The sequence below is a fragment of the Colletotrichum scovillei genome (genome assembly GCF_011075155.1).
Source record: "Colletotrichum scovillei strain TJNH1 chromosome Unknown Contig00004, whole genome shotgun sequence".
Lineage (NCBI taxonomy): Eukaryota > Fungi > Ascomycota > Sordariomycetes > Glomerellales > Glomerellaceae > Colletotrichum > Colletotrichum scovillei.
The window spans coordinates 1,078,711-1,093,883 of NW_023336262.1; the positions used below are offsets into that span (position 1 = coordinate 1,078,711).

The following is a 15,173-nucleotide window of genomic DNA, read 5'->3' on the forward strand; positions in this document are numbered from 1 at the left end:
TGCCTTAGGTAAGCAGGAGGGACCACGGGTGTACGTAAGCAGAAATTCACTGCCCAGAAAGACACTCGTCAATCTTGATTGGACAGCCCTGGCAGAGTAGGGGACTCTGCAGTGGACAGACTCACTAAACTGCGGCTGCATTCACTGGTCGTCGCCAGTGGTTTGGGACTGGAACTGCCTGGGGACCGGCCCACTGCCGCACGGAAGCCGGGACAGTAGCACCTCCATGTTCATCCATGCCAAATCACGAACCTTCGTGTTTCGACATCGCCAGCCGCAGAGTCAATTCAACCTCCATCGAGCTCTGTCGTTGCCAGCCGAATCGACATCGCGACTAGCCTCACCATCCAGCTTCTCTTAGTCCTGTCGATCCGGTCAATGTCTGTCTGCTCCCAAGCAGCATCCATGGGACCCCTTTCTCTTCCGTCATAGTATTTCGATAGCGTCGTGTGTTGCTGCGCCTTTCCAACACTCCTTTTCCCTTCATCTCCGTCCTCACCCGACCGACTCGATACCGCTCGTTTGCCCTTCGCTGCCATACGGATGCCGATAGACGGCTTTGATCGACGTCCCTTTGACACATCGCCCCCCTGATTCTCGTTCCCGACCGGCGACTACCGCAACGATGCCGTCGGATCGCGATCACCGGTACGAATCTGTACCGCCCATCCCAAGTTACGATGAAGCTCTCGCCACAAGCGGCCCGGCCGACCCCTCAGAATGGCAGCAACCCCCGCGCTCTCCGCTAGACGATCGCTCCCAGGCCGAGACTGAGTCGCAGTCGCTGCTGAATAGAAATGGCCTCGCAACTTCATCACGTCGCCCAAACGGTTACAGGCCGCCAACAGTCGAAACAGATGACGAAGATAGCTCATGGGGCAGCGACGACGATGGAGACGAAACGGCATATGTGCGCCGGGAGATGCAAGAGCTCGAAATAGGGGATGCGGACGACAGATCGCGCCCGTCAATATGGGGGAAACGGATACCATTCGCCCTCTCCTTATCACGCTGGAAGTGGTCTTGGCGATGGCGGATGCCAAATCTGCGTCCAACAATTCGACTGCCCTCGGGCTCGGCCGACAACTCCAACAACTCGAACGAGGCGAATGCGACGACGACGACGAGACCGCGTTTCACTTTCCCGCAATGGGATAAGGATAAGGCGCGGACGGCCATTATCATTTTTGCCCGGGTTTTTGCTGTTGTGTTCGTCATGGGCATTCTTTACGCACTCTTCATGAGCGATCTTTTCACAAGCATGGCTAGGCGCATGAATGGCGGACTGCGCTTCAACCCCGAGGATGTACGCTTGTACGTGCAGCAAAATGTCGAAGGCCGCCGGCTCAAGGCATCGGTAGCTCATTATACCAAATACGCCCACATGGCAGGAACTGAGGGCGACTATGCTTTGGCCATGGACGTCGAGTCCATGTTCACCAGAGCCGGGCTGGATTACGTCAACGTTGACGAATACTACGTGTACATGAACTACCCAAAGGCCGGAGGACGCGCTGTGGAGATTATGGGCGACGACGGAAAGCCAAAATGGTCTGCGAAGCTGGAAGAAGAGGAAATCGGAGGAGAAGCAGCTGGACACCAGACGTTTGTGTTCCACGGACTATCCAAGTCAGGAGATGTCAAAGGACCTTTGATTTATGCCAACTATGGCGCGAGGTCGGATTTCAAGAAGCTTGCGGATCATGGGATTGATACCAAGGGCGCGATTGCTCTTGTTCGTTATTATGGCACTCAGGCAAATTTGGCCCTCAAAGTCAAGGCGGCAGAGGATGCCGGCTTCGCAGGCTGCATCGTGTACAGCGATCCAGCTGATGACGGCTTCAGACTGGGCGATGTCGCACCCAATGGCCGCTTCATGCCCGCCGATGGTGTTCAGAGAGGCTCCGTTGCGCTGTCGAACTGGGTCCTCGGTGACCCCCTGACCCCTGGCTGGGAGAGCAAGAAGAACCTGCCGCGCATGAAGCCCGATGAGAGCAAGGGTCTGACCAAGATCCCCAGTCTACCCCTCGCGTGGCGTGACGCACAGATTCTACTACAGCATCTCAAGGGCCATGGTGAGCAGGTGCCGAAGGAATGGGCGGGAGGTGTTCCTGATATTGCCGAGTGGTGGACCGGCAACCTTTCTTCACCCATCGTACGACTCAAGAACGATAACGACGTTGTTGAGCAGAAGGGTATCTGGAACGTTTACGGCAAAATCGAAGGCATTGAGCAGGATCAGAAGTCCATCATCATTGGAAACCACCGGGATGCTTGGTCATTTGGCGCGACTGAACCTCACTCTGGCACGGCGGTGCTGATTGAGATGGCACGCATCTTTGGTACACTCGTCTCCAAGGGTTGGCGCCCTCTGCGCAGTATCGAGTTCATGTCGTGGGACGCTGAGGAGTACAACATGATTGGCTCCACCGAATTCGTCGAGCACAATGACGAGCTCCTGCGGCAAAACGCATTCGCTTACATCAATCTTGACTCCGCCGTGGCAGGCAGCGAATTCCACGCTGCGGGATCGCCCGTCTTCAAGCAAGCTGTCCTCCGCGTCATCGATCGTGTCTTTGATGCGGGCCTGAACGCGACAGTACGTGACCTTTGGAACCAGCGCGAGGGTGACCTGGAAGAGCTTGGAATGGACGGCGACTGGGTTCCCTTCCAAAACATCGCCGGCACCAGCTCTCTCGATCTCGGCTTCAGGGGCGCACGATTCCCCGCGCAATCCAGCTACGACAACTACGAATGGGTTCAACGCATCGGCGACCCGGAATTTGCGTACCACGTCATGATGGGCCAGATTGTCGGACTCCTGATCTTAGAGCTTGCGGATAAGCCCATTCTACCATTCGACATGGTGGGCTACAGCGAGCGCATCGAGCGCTACATCAACGATCTGGCCAACTTTTGCGAGCACATGGGTGCGGGTACGCAGGACAAGTTCTCGCTGGAGCCCCTCAAGAAGCTCATCGCGGAAACCAAGGTCAACGTCAAGGGCTTCTCGATGTGGGAGATGACGTGGGAGAGCACAGTCATGGGCGGTGGCGGCTGGGAGTCGGGTGATATGGGCGACAAGCGTATTCAGTTCAACAACCACATGGCCGACTTTGAGACGGCGCTGCTGGACCTTGAGCAGGGTGGTGGTGTAAGTTTTATCTCTTCCCTCCTCCGTGACATGTTATCCGTGTTTCCTGATTCAACTGCTGACGAATGTGTAGATTCCCGACCGCACCCAGTTCAAGCACGTCATCTTTGGCCCTCAGGCCTGGTCTGGCAACAAGCCCGTCACGTTTGCCGCCATTCGCGACGCCGTCGAGGCCGGCAACTGGGAGCTCGCGAACAAGCTCGTCGAGAAAACGGCGCGCATCATCCAGAACGCGACGAATGCGTTATCCGAGTGGGAGAAGGCTGCAGAGAGCAGCTGATCGCACCATTATCCCCGTTTCTATGTTGGGTTCTTTACTTTTCCGTGTTTCGATACGACGTTGGGGTGTGTGTTTTACCGCATTTTTTGAATGCACTTGGAGGAAGACACATGTACGAAGGGGGCTCGCCTGCTCTCGTTCCTTTTTTGTTCAACTCTCTAACAAAAAACTCCGTTTGGGAGATCTTCTGGGGTTCGATGGCCTATCACCGCCTCGTTCGCGAAAGCCTACCGCCAACCCTCTCTGTTCCTGTTTTTTTCTGGCATTGCAAGGAGTTTAGGGGGGAAATTTCTGCCACACAAACAACCATTGTTCCGCAATTCTTTTATGTTCCCAAAGGTACGATAGTTGAAATTTTTAACACTGCCGCGATTTTGTAGCGGAACGTGTAGCTTGAAACTCTGTTTTGCCCGTGTTTTATCGTGATGAAGTTCCAAGTGCCGTGATGAATATCATCAATCTGTCCTGCCCGTCTCTCGACTCCAACCTTGATCCTGTAGAGGGGTGATGATTATGGCGGGGATGAAAACTTCGATCGCTTCACTAAGAGTAAGGTAAGGTAGGAAGAGAAAAGGCACGACACACGTATATACAATCAAGTCCACAAGCCACATGCAAAGCTTTTCCATTGTCTCTCTGTGCACAACCACAACCACAGATTTCGTCTTGTTCCAATTCATTGCATGCGCTTATCGTATAAACACGTTTTTTCTTGACTCTCTCTCTCTCTCACACGCAGCTGCCTCTCTCATCTCCTTTTGCTCCAATCTTCAAAGCCTCAACCAGGCTCTTCTCACGACCCATGTTGGCCTCTCTCGTTGTCATCGCCGCTAATTAAGAAACCCCCGTCTGTTCCCTCTCCATAATTCCTTCTTTCATTCTCCCTGCTCTCGTATGGTGTGTCGTCATGTGGTAATTGGAGAACTGCCTCCCGTTTGCTTCAAGAACGGGTCGACTGGTCCCAAGTACCAGTGCTTATTTCGGGTACAGGACAATACCGTCGTACTGCCGCCCCTTAATACTTTCGAGGATGTGGTAAAAGTGGCGCTTGCTATTCTCGACCGAGGCCGAATCCTGCTGGTTGCCGGCGAGATTGGAGTGGATGAGCTCGATGAGGCCGTTGAGGTATTTGGTGGTGACCTGTAGCCATGTCAGTATTCAAACTCACACGACAGTATTCTGACGTAGACCGTTGGTTTGCTTACCGCTGCGTTCTGCTGCTCAAAGTAGTAGACGTATCGGTCGAGGATCTCAACAAACAGCTCAATCGATGTTGCCGTCTCCATACAAGAGTCGGCAACGCGCAAAGCTCTTTGAAGACACTCAAGCACTCTCTTTCCATCGCGGTACAGCTGCAAATGGTTAGCAAATATCGGTTGGTTATTTATGCAGCCCAGACTTACCCCAGTTTCGTCGGCCTCGCCATTGACAGCCATTGGCGTAGCCCACCACAGGTGACTAGCGAGGTAGACAGCACGGCACTGGTCCGGCTTTCGCAAAAGCTTGCTGCCGTGCTGAGCGCACTTGGTGATGAGAGTGTCGTAGTTCTCCTTGCCGAAGTTTCTCGTTTGGTGCAGCGCCGTGGCGATAACGCAGACGGCTTGGAACTGCGCCTTGGAATCCGAAATGGCCTCCTCGTAGACGGTGAAGGCTTGAGCGAAGAACTCGTAGGCCACCTCCTCAAAGCCCGTCATATCAGCCGTCTGACCGGACGCGCAGAACAGGCGCAGGGCGAGCTCCGCCGCGCCGGCTCCGTTGACACGGGTATACAGGGTGCTCAGAGCAGAGTGCATAAACTTGAAGAGGGCGTTGCTCTGGGTCTCCCAGTTGTCCTCGTAGTGTTCACGCGTCTTGAAGCGTCTTGCGAGCTTCATGCAGGCGGTGATGAGGGGCGGTGTCGTCGTGCGGATCCTCTCGTTGCCTTCAGAGTAAGCCTTGCGGGTCATTTGCAGCAGACGGAACTGTGTGTCGTTGTCTTCGCCATTAATGAGGTGGACAATTCTGGCCAGCCAACCTTGTTCCTCCATAGTCTCGTCGGTCTCGACAGCGCGGCGTTGTGCAACACCTGGGTAGTTGGACGGTGTTTGGGAGCCCTCCTTAATGAGCACCTTCAGGACCTCCAAAACATTCTCCATCTGGCTAGGGGTAGAGATCCGTGTCTGGTCACGGAGGAGAGTGCGAGCGACCTCACCAGCAACGGCGCGGCGAGTCGGATACGACTGTGACTGGAAAAGAGGAACGTAGGTAGGAAGAGAGAGCGCGGTGAAGATGGAAAGGTAGCGGTTGAGAGGCGCTTGCAGCAGGGCCAAGAGACTTTGCTGTGCAGGGGGAGAATGAAGGTCGGCATTGTTTGCGTTTTCCCGGACCTTGATCGTGGCATACTCTAGAATCTGGTTGACAAAGTCTAGCCTCTCGGGGTAAATGTTGAGTGCCAGGTTTGTCAGTGAGCAGAGCAACGCTATTGTGTCTGGGATGGGGAGGTGCTGCGCATCCACCAAGTTTTTGACTTGGCTGAAGAAAATCTCGTAGAGCTGCACGTTCTCTGGGATCCCCTTCTCTGCATCGGCACCTTCTCCGTTGACGGCAGTCGCCTCGGTGTCGGCAATCGAAGGAGCTGGCTCTTCTGGCGGTGGTAGGTCCTCTGCGGCGCGGGCTTCGTTTTCGCTGCTCTCGTGCGCGGCACCGTTTGTATCGAGGTCAAGGGGCTTCCCATTTTCGTCCACACCGGAGCCTGGCGCACTTGATGCCTTCTCGGCCTGCAATTTTGTCTTCTCCAGCAGAGCTGATAGTGCCTCTTCCTCCAGCTTGGCCCGGTCCCCTTCTCCCTCGTCCTTGGATTCGCGTTCGGCGTAATCGGACAAGCGATCCATCAGGCCGATAACAATAGCTTTTACGTTGACATGGGGATTCAGGCGCGAAACGGCTCCGAGGAATTGGTCCAGAGTGTGTAGGTGAAAGTCGTCAGGGAAAACCTGGGTGATGACCTCGAGCAGGTACTCCTGTGCCAGGACATCGCGACATTGCACAACCTGCTCTAGCAGAGGCGCGAGAATGCCCGACTTGTACGTCTCCAGATCCACGAGTTGGCTCAGTCGGACGATATTGCTTCCAACCAGAAGCTGAAGCTCTTTCCGCTCTCTTGTCCGTTGTTCGCGCTCCCGGGAATGGCCTTGGTGTTGCAGCCGGACCCAGAGCTTGTTCATCTCGACAAAGTTGGTGAGTATGAAGTTGATCGAGTCGGACAAGTTGCCCTCGGGGCCGTCGCCGTCACCTGTCGGTAGGTAGTCTCTGGCCTGGCCGGAAAGGTAATATCTGAGGAACAGCCCGCGAATTGGATGCTGCACGCCCCTGCTCATATCCATCATATCCTTCATGAGTTCCTTGACAGGTGCGTCGGCAATGGACATGTAGGCGGTGCCGACAGTGATCATGAGGTACAGGCGCGGGATAATGTTACCAGCATACTGGACGAGCTCGTACAGGTCGGCGAGATGGTTTACGGGGTGGTTCTCTCGGAGATGGACGGAGAGATAGCGCAAGGCGTCAAAGACGGCCATGTACAGCTCATAGTACTGCTTCGGGCCCAGGCTACTTGTGCGCAGCTCGGAAACTAGGGTAGAGCTGGACGAGGTGCATTGGACTGTTAGTCTCGACCATTGAAGCTTATCGGGGGCATCGAGAGAAGCTGCCTAGGAGCTCCCGGGAATCCGGGGAACGGGGATGACGTACCAGCACTTGAGGGCATCCATGAGCTTGCTCGGTGTGTCGAGGCATTTGCGCATGAGAGCCGTCTGCTGGCGCACCGCGACCAGGGCATCCTCCAAGAGGCGTGCCTGGTCTTCCGGCGGCACAGGAGTCGCAGACATATCGAAGTCGAACCGGCGGGGTAGTTATCGATCGAGGCGACGTATATGATGCTCAGTTGTGGCTCATTGATGAAGAGGACAAACGACAGAGTCGGAGTGGATCGATTGCGGTCGGAACAATTGCGCGATGGATGAGGGCGCAGATGTCGGAGGTGTGTCGTCGGCGCGCGCGGCTGCGAAAAGGGTTGCGAGGTGAGATCCGGGGGGGTTCGTTGGAAGGCTGACGATGGAGTCCCGTCAGGTTGGCAGTAGCTGGCTCGAGGCGAGTGCTAAGGACCGACTGGGCAGTGCTGCGGTGCTGTGCGATGCGAGCTCGGTGGACTGAGCCGTGGCTGGAGCAGTGGAGTGAAGACCAGACACTGGCTGGCGTGGACGAGAAGTGGAGACTGTCCCTTTCCATTCTCTTGCGACTTGCCTGTGACGTGCCCGCCAGTGGGAGGTCGGAGAATCAAGCTGCCTAGAGCAAGGATTATGTAAGGTAACATTATGTAAGATATCGAGAAGAGCGATAAGATAAGAGGTCTCAGTGATTGGGATGGTACACCCTCTAATGATGTTGAAAATGCAGTGAAAGCGAGGCTCAGTGTTGCGGCTCTTTTCTTCACGATTTCTTCAATCCCTTTGTGTGGGTTAAAAACGCAGTGAAATCAAAAAGAAATCCGCCCTTCTATCCCTTCCAACTGGTTACGTTTTGTAAGGTCTTGGACCTAGTTCAAGATCGTGTCTGCATAGTCTCTTCGCAGTCTTGACTAGAAAGTCAGCATTTACCATATTTCCAATTTTATCGCAGTGATGCATCGCTTCTTCAACTTAGCTTCACCGTCTGAATTGAATGAAGCCCAAGGTATTCTATACCCGGTGTCATATCAACTGACGCTGAGAAAGGGCGGACGAGCTTTGACGACATTCCCATGGCTTCATCGCCAGAGCGGGCGATGAGATAAGAGGGCAGTGTGGCAGGCGATACCTTACCCTCCATTCCATAGGTAGGTAGGTCGACTAAGGTATGGCGGGAATCCAGCACATCGGTGACACCCTCTGACTGAGATAAAATTGCTGGGCACTTGAGCCGCAGAGACTCGTCGTTCGGAACACAAGTTCCCTTTATGTGAGAACCAAGAAAACCTGGGGAGAATTCGCTCCTCGGCGGGGTTTACCTCAAGAATGCACTTCAGAGTGAGCTTAATACACATACACAGCACGGCAGCTACCCATTTTACTTCAATCATGCACATCCTACCGATACCCTCCAGTTTAGAACCTCCACCATTTTACCTACCTCCCCTACGACGAAAATGTTGTCACCATCCCGATCGGCGAACGTACACAAATCCCGTCCAGCAAACAAACTGACGATCAAGCACGAGCATCTATTTCGAGATGTCCAGAACCCTTGCCACTCAAGTATCGACTCTAGACCGTGGAAGAAGATTGACCAGGATCTCGAACCACAAACGTTGGTACATTGGCGCGTTGGAAGCAGAGGTTCTGTGTTGGACCAAGGGTCGCGGCACAAGCCAGAGTTCCGGCCAGCGCCCCCCGCCTTGGCTGCATCAGCCTGTGGGTTCAATTCGATTTCCGCCTCTCAACAGCACACAACCAACCTGACCACTTGATGATCGGAGCAACGACAACATCACCAACAACCAATAGTCCCTCTCACGTGCAATGCGTCAGTTCATATTTCGTTTGAGGTTTTCCCATTAGCTGATTCGTACACTGTCGCATTCTTGTGCAATGTATCCCTACATTGAGGATGCCCCTATGTCAATTCGCATCTTCACCCATCTCAGAAAATACCATGCCGTGGGCTTACTCCGTACCCATGTGCCATTGCTGCATCATGCAGGATATGTGTGTTCGTGAACCCCTTACTCCAACAAAACGCCATCCAAATCCAGATAGAACTCCGCACACTCTCCAGTTTTGCTCCATCCCCGCAATCAGTGGGCTCGTGTCCATACTCACCCGATTTCCCGAGTGGGAAGGCCGAAAAAGCAGCCCAGAATATCCCACAATCACTGCCTCCCAACGGTCTCAGACTGTGAGGGACACAGCCGTAGCAGGAAGCGCACAGTCCGTCTGTAAATACTCAACAAGCGCCGTGTCAATTGACGCTGAAAATGCAGCAAACAACAGCGTTGCCGTCGTGCCGGGCGCAGGGAGATGGCGTATCCTCGGCACAATCTCCAGCTTCTCAATCCCCTCGACTTTGGCCAGCTCAGCGACCCACTCCATGCTATCGTGCTTAATGAGCGCCAGCAACCTCAGATCTGAGACGCTCAGTACCTGCGGCCCCTCCCACGCCGCCGTCGGTCTTCCGCCCTCCACGATGATACGCAGCCTAGGTATCGCCTTATCCAGCCGGCGGAGGTAGGCGCACATGGTAGCCCAGTCCAGCCGGTCACTCTCACTATTGCAGTGCATCACAGGCCCGTCCTTGCGGATGGTAAGCTCCTGGATAGCAGATCGAGACGAGGGCGTCAGGTCTTTGAGGAAGGGCACCACAGCCTCAACGTCGCTACCGAAGTCGAAACCGTGTGGGCGGCCGTAAAGAAGGTGACTCGTCTCGCGGTGGATGCGGCGGTTGACGGCCATGATTTCGGGGTGCATTATGGACTTGGGGCTAGCCGGGTGGTGATGCGCGTACGTCGTCAAGAAGCATTGCCTGTGAAAGGACCTCTCGATGATGCGGTATGAGGTGCGGCGGTAGGTGCTCAGGGCGCCGGTGTGCAGCTGGTGCATTGCTTTATTGCGGACGGCGAGTCTCCTTTCGCCAGCGTCGTCGAGAAGGTATTCGTAAATCATGATGCGGATTTCGGCGGGGATCCGCATCAAGGGAGATTGCTCTTCGTCCATGATGGAATCGTGGGGTTACGAGGTGTGGGACGGGAACTTGGGGTCAAAATCTGGGGTCGGAACTCGGGTGGGTTGGACGGGGACGCTTCTCGGATGAATGGAACTGGTGTCTAGAGGTTTGAAAACAGCACAGCAACGATGAATGGAGATGTAGAAGAGGAGTGTAATCGGAAGACGAAAGAAAAGAGGCGGAATTGGAAAATAGCAGACGCGGAAAGAGGGTCATCAGCTGGTCTTATGGCATCGTGTAAGGTACGGCAAGTGCCCCTGCGAAGGTGGAAGGTGAGCGTGACTTCCTTTGACATGTCTTTCCGAATTGGTACACCCACGCGTTCCGAGAAGCAGCCAAGGAGAGGGGTCCATCAAGGTGCCTTCCTAGTGACTGATATTGGCACTTGCTTCTGCCTCTAACTGCCCAAGTGGTCCTTTCCCCGAGTCGGAAACATCCCATCGGCCAATGACTCTTTCCCTTTCTTTTGATGAGCAGAACTTCGTTGCAGTTGCCGTTGGCAATGTGAACATCCAACCGCTGTGCCGCATGCACACGCGGAGTCCCGACCTTGGCCGTCAAGGTCCCCTTGTTGGGGTTCTTGGGGGAGGTGTGGATCTCCCCGACCTCATCTCACCTTACCAGTGGACCTCACCTCACCCTTCCATTGCTTGGGCAGTCAGAATCCCTCAATGGAGGGTGTGTGTCGCAGCTATTTCACCCTGCACAACGGAGACTCACCAGCAGGCCAAAAGCTGCTTAAACCAACCGGACCAGCGTGAATGCAACTTGTACAATCAGCACTGCAATATGTAGCAAACATCATGCAATGCCCCACTGAGTATTTACCGGCTGACTCTTCGCGAGGATGATAAGCAATCCTTCTTCACTAGTGCAACTTATGGGGCGTCCAGACTGACATCGTATCTGGTCTTGACAAACGCTGTCCGCAAAACAATGCCTCCGTCCTTGTCTCGGACCAGCGCTCACGACTCCGCGGGTCACCCCGGGCTCCACAATTCTAGAATCGCGGGGGCCACCGGGACACCTCCGCTCCCACTGTTGGATACCCACCGGCTGCCTCTCATAAAGCATCTTAACTTTATCCTCACGATAAAATCAGCAATCTTTCTATAGGGATGATCGTCGCAATGGGAACCCCGGTGCCATTTTCTATCTAACGATTGGCTACATGCTTGCCGGAATCACTTCCCAGCCCCCTTCTGCGCTATGATAGCATTTCACATTGAGTAAATCCGAGGACTCCCAATGAATAGTATATCTGTGGGGGAGATGACAGCTTGATCCATACCATTTCTTACTAGATAATGAAACCCGATCGTTTCCAAGACTGACAGCCAGACCCAGTCTGCCAAATATCATCGACCATTCTTCGACTTTCTGAGCTTCATTGAGGTCTCAACTCTACATTGGAGGCAGATAATTACTACGAACTCTTCTGTCTGTGGAGCAAAAAATATATGCGTACCCTGTGTCCTTTGCCATCTTACCCAGCTAAGTTCGACCCTCATGGCCATGTCGAAATGCAAATTCCGCTTGCGACTCACCTCATACCCATCACGTCCGATTCCCTGGAGTCTAACATCCTTACCATATCTTGCATATTGTCCATACCATGGCGTTTGCTAGCATTTTTGGTTGTTCTGGAAGAAAAAGTAATTTGAATGAGAAACAAAAAAGTCAGAATTATGACTCAACCTCTCGAACGTAAATCAGATCCCACCCCAAGGAGCTTAGGAGATGCGAAAATGATATTACAGATCTTCGTCAAGTCGGAGCTTCAACCATCCATTTTACAGACACAGGTAGCGACAGCGTAGTGGAAATCGATGGGGTAAATACGGAAGGGAATGTCAAGCAAGTTGGTATCATTCAAGCCCTCCATCAACAACACTCATCACATCATACATAAAATACATCCTCTCAAAACAAATACCTCACAAAGCCTTGTCCAAAGTTCCCTTCTTGACAAAGTCCTTTGTCGCAAACTCCCTCTCGCCGCCAGTAGTAATGTTCTTGTTCTTGGCCATGCCCTGCGAGTCGCCAGCCGCGGTATCAACAGCAGAGTTGAACTTTCCACGAATCACTTCTCCCATTCCCTGTAACCCGGTCATCAACATCACAAATTCAGCAAAGGCCCTCAACTTGCCAGGAAGTACTAGATTCGGGTACTACTCACATGTCCTTGTGCAAATGCACCCTTGATCTGCTGTCCGATGCCGCCGCTACGCGTCGTTGGCGCATCTCCGCCACCGACCGCGCTTGTAGCGGCTCTGGAAGTCGAGTGCGTTGCTGGAATCTCGCCGGTTGCCGTAGTGTGGGAGGTTGCGGTGTTAACATTGGGGTTCTCGTACGTGTTTGCGGTGCCGGCGGTCTCGGCGTTGACAGCTGTGGGATTCGTGTGTGTGGCCATGGTGATAGTTGCGTTCAAGCTTTGGTAGACGTTGGTTTCTTATGGTTGATTAATGAGCCGATTTATGTGAATATTTGGTAACACTTCAATTAGATATGAAATCCAAGTTCAATAAACTATCTCCGGAATTTATATCAAGAGAGAAGTTGGTCGTTAGCTTCCTTAAACCCGGTCTTGTGATGCGCCAAGGGGTGACGTCACGATAGCGCAAAGTTGGCTCGTGGCTCTCGTTGATCTGTGGACCTTCGGATCCGGGTTGCCGCATGAATTGATGTCAGCCTCAATACGTCTCATTCTTGTATGCTTCCAGTTAGCTTGCTTCCGTCTGTCAAAGAATATTCCATGTAATGAAACTTTTGCTACCGGCATATTGGGATGACTAGTTGTCGCACATAAATGCTAATGGACTGCATATTTCAACCATTCATCAACGAAGCCATATATTTCTGTCAGGCTAACAGACGATTTGATATTATTACAAAAGAAGACGCCTTACTGGATGAATCCAATGAGAAAACCTCGTCTGTGCAAAGAAAATGTATCATCCAACCGGATGATGTACAATCCCCTTCCCGGATGAAAAGTCCGAATGTGTTCCAATTCCCCATCCATCCCACCCTTCGTTTTCTCATTCACTTGCCCAGGACATAAGCGATAGGAGGCCCATCAACTTAAGCTTCACCACGCGCCCAAGACGAAAACCATACCAACAAAAGACCAAACCCATCTAGACACCTCAACTCTCTCTCCAGCACCGTAATACCCCCTGCCTCCACCCCAACCACCCCCACCGTTCCCCCATCCCCAAGCAGCACTGATTTCACACTCCCCGTTGAAGTCAATGGTATCCGTCCTTCCAACAGGCGAGCAGAGAGACGACGACTCGGCAGACTTTTCGCTATTCTCGGTGCATGCGGTAACGGTACTCCATGTTCCGTTGAGGCAGTACTGAAATGAATCCGACAGACAGTTGTACTGGCCTGCGGACGCGTCGCAGGATGTATCGGCCGCGATGGCGAGGTATGTGTAGTCCTGTAGGACTGTTGTGTCTCTTGTTTGTTTGTCGAGGGCTTGTTCTGTGACCGAGGATGGTGACGCGGAGGTAAGGTCGATGAGGAGGGCTAAAAGAAAGAAGAGAAGGAGAGTCGAGAAGACGCTTTTGCGTCTGCATGGCTGGAGGCGCGGAAACATTGCGTGAGAGAGAGAGACGCACAAGAAATGTTGCTGAGATGGTTTCTTATGGCCCTGAGAAGAGGAAACTTTTGCTCTGGGAAGAAAGGAGAGAGTGGTTGTTCTTCAGCTCAATGGACGGAGTGTTTGTGTGGAAAGGCTGAGACGAGCGTGTAAGTCGGCACATTAGTATATATGGTACACAAGGAGCACCGCGGGTATATACTCCCCCCTTCCTCCTCCTCCCTCTTTGCAGCTGAAAGGCCTTGTCCTAGAGTTGACCGAGATAGGACCCGAAAAACATGGCAGATAGATCGGGGGACCCATCGAGGAATGACGAAGTTGATCAACAGTACGACTCACCTTTACTACCTTACTCATGGGGCCGCTCCCGTCCTGCCTTAGCAAGCTCGTGAAGAGACTATGACTGTCAACACATGCCGAACCCCCTCGCTCCCGCCAGATTGTCTCAGAAACTAGCTCCTCTCGCCGTAAAACTGTCGGAGCCCGCGTTCATCTGAACGGCACCAGGCCCGTCGCTGCGTTGTCAGCTGTACCGGCGTAGTCATGACAAGACCGTAAGACGTGTAGACGTATCATTGGGCAATCCCCAATCTAAGGTAGCTCGCTCACCGAGCGAAAATTCACTTTCGAGTTCCCCGTCATTCTGATACGCAAAAGGCTGCAAGAGAGAAAATAGCATGGATCCTACGGACCTCTAGTCATATAGATCGGCCGAGCAGGCTGTATCTTTCTTAAGCTTACACTCTAGCTCCTCCAACGGGACCTTCCTAAAGATCTCCGGGAGTTTGTCATGCATAAACGGTTTCCCATGGCACGGATTATTCGGCACAGACTTGGCTCAACTCGCACACGCCCTCTGCCCCATCTCCGACTGTAGAGGTTGCGAGGAGGTCCGCAATCCTGCAGGAACCCGGCTCAGAACATAGAAGAGCAGATGGGACTTGGCCCGACGTCTCCAACTCCCTTGATCGTGAATTTCAGAACGTGTCTCTCTTTTGATTTTGGATGTGAAGCTAGATAAAAGCAGAGTATGAACGCATCCCAGGAAACCCGTGAACCGGTTCGTGATGTCCAACGTGTTCTCGCGTTGGTCGATGCGTGCTAGTCGCCTAGCGCCAACGCTACCCTTTCCTCCGCGCACCAATGAGGTGGCTGATGCCGACAGTTTCTGGAAGGCTAGCCAGCGGATAATTGTCTAATCATATTTGTAAAAGTGTTGAAGAGGACAATCCTTTTGGCATTATTTTTCTGGCAATCGTCCTATGCTGAGCTGCGGCTTCGCTTGCATCTCCATCTAATCCGACTTTTCCCGTGTTCTCTTGGAAATAAGAGAAGCAGACTGCCTACAGCCAAGTAACGATGGAAGAATTGACAGGAAGGTTTCACTCATTCCAAAT

The 15,173-nt window shown here is 53.1% G+C and overlaps 5 protein-coding genes across 5 annotated transcripts; 1 reads left to right on the plus strand and 4 right to left on the minus strand.

Annotated features, from left to right (window-relative positions):
* The first annotated feature begins 134 nt into the window (after positions 1-134).
* HER10_EVM0011132 (PA domain-containing protein) lies at positions 135-3,804 on the plus strand. Its single transcript, XM_035480570.1, has 2 exons — positions 135-3,154; positions 3,228-3,804. The coding sequence occupies exons 1-2, from the start codon at positions 626-628 to the stop codon at positions 3,432-3,434; spliced, it is 2,736 nt and encodes a 911-aa protein (XP_035335348.1). The 5' UTR covers positions 135-625; the 3' UTR covers positions 3,435-3,804.
* Positions 3,805-3,843: 39 nt separating this feature from the next.
* HER10_EVM0004603 (vacuolar protein sorting-associated protein 35) lies at positions 3,844-7,705 on the minus strand. Its single transcript, XM_035474239.1, has 4 exons — positions 7,164-7,705; positions 4,838-7,055; positions 4,640-4,786; positions 3,844-4,574 (listed from the first exon to the last, which is right to left on the minus strand). Exons 1-4 carry the CDS (start codon positions 7,298-7,300, stop codon positions 4,410-4,412), a joined length of 2,667 nt encoding a protein of 888 aa, XP_035334884.1. The 5' UTR covers positions 7,301-7,705; the 3' UTR covers positions 3,844-4,409.
* A 1,204-nt stretch (positions 7,706-8,909) lies between these two features.
* Positions 8,910-10,580, minus strand: HER10_EVM0005869 (uncharacterized protein). The gene has a single exon (XM_035475472.1). It carries the CDS (start codon positions 10,157-10,159, stop codon positions 9,338-9,340), a length of 822 nt encoding a protein of 273 aa, XP_035334975.1. The 5' UTR covers positions 10,160-10,580; the 3' UTR covers positions 8,910-9,337.
* A 1,356-nt stretch (positions 10,581-11,936) lies between these two features.
* HER10_EVM0009077 (uncharacterized protein) lies at positions 11,937-12,706 on the minus strand. Its single transcript, XM_035478576.1, has 2 exons — positions 12,349-12,706; positions 11,937-12,268 (listed from the first exon to the last, which is right to left on the minus strand). Exons 1-2 carry the CDS (start codon positions 12,580-12,582, stop codon positions 12,107-12,109), a joined length of 396 nt encoding a protein of 131 aa, XP_035335211.1. The 5' UTR covers positions 12,583-12,706; the 3' UTR covers positions 11,937-12,106.
* A 289-nt stretch (positions 12,707-12,995) lies between these two features.
* HER10_EVM0001809 (uncharacterized protein) lies at positions 12,996-13,773 on the minus strand (the record flags this gene model as incomplete). Its single annotated transcript, XM_035471544.1, has 1 exon — positions 12,996-13,773. One exon carries the CDS (start codon positions 13,771-13,773, stop codon positions 13,261-13,263), a length of 513 nt encoding a protein of 170 aa, XP_035334676.1. The 3' UTR covers positions 12,996-13,260.
* Positions 13,774-15,173: the final 1,400 nt, after the last annotated feature.

What these genes read in the sequence shown, in the direction of transcription:
- HER10_EVM0009077 (XM_035478576.1), bottom strand. Translation starts at nt 12,582, where the DNA reads ATGGCCACACACACGAATCCCACAGCTGTCAACGCCGAGACCGCCGGC. An exon ending in GTGCATTTGCACAAGGACAT is followed by an intron (nt 12,269 to 12,348) that starts GTGAGTAGTACC and finishes ACCGGGTTACAG; the next exon opens with GGAATGGGAGAAGTGATTCG.
- HER10_EVM0005869 (XM_035475472.1), bottom strand. Translation starts at nt 10,159, where the DNA reads ATGGACGAAGAGCAATCTCCCTTGATGCGGATCCCCGCCGAAATCCGC.
- HER10_EVM0004603 (XM_035474239.1), bottom strand. Translation starts at nt 7,300, where the DNA reads ATGTCTGCGACTCCTGTGCCGCCGGAAGACCAGGCACGCCTCTTGGAG. An exon ending in GCGAGGCCGACGAAACTGGG is followed by an intron (nt 4,787 to 4,837) that starts GTAAGTCTGGGC and finishes AACCATTTGCAG; the next exon opens with CTGTACCGCGATGGAAAGAG. An exon ending in TTGAGCAGCAGAACGCAGCG is followed by an intron (nt 4,575 to 4,639) that starts GTAAGCAAACCA and finishes ACATGGCTACAG; the next exon opens with GTCACCACCAAATACCTCAA.
- HER10_EVM0011132 (XM_035480570.1), top strand. Translation starts at nt 626, where the DNA reads ATGCCGTCGGATCGCGATCACCGGTACGAATCTGTACCGCCCATCCCA. An exon ending in ACCTTGAGCAGGGTGGTGGT is followed by an intron (nt 3,155 to 3,227) that starts GTAAGTTTTATC and finishes ACGAATGTGTAG; the next exon opens with ATTCCCGACCGCACCCAGTT.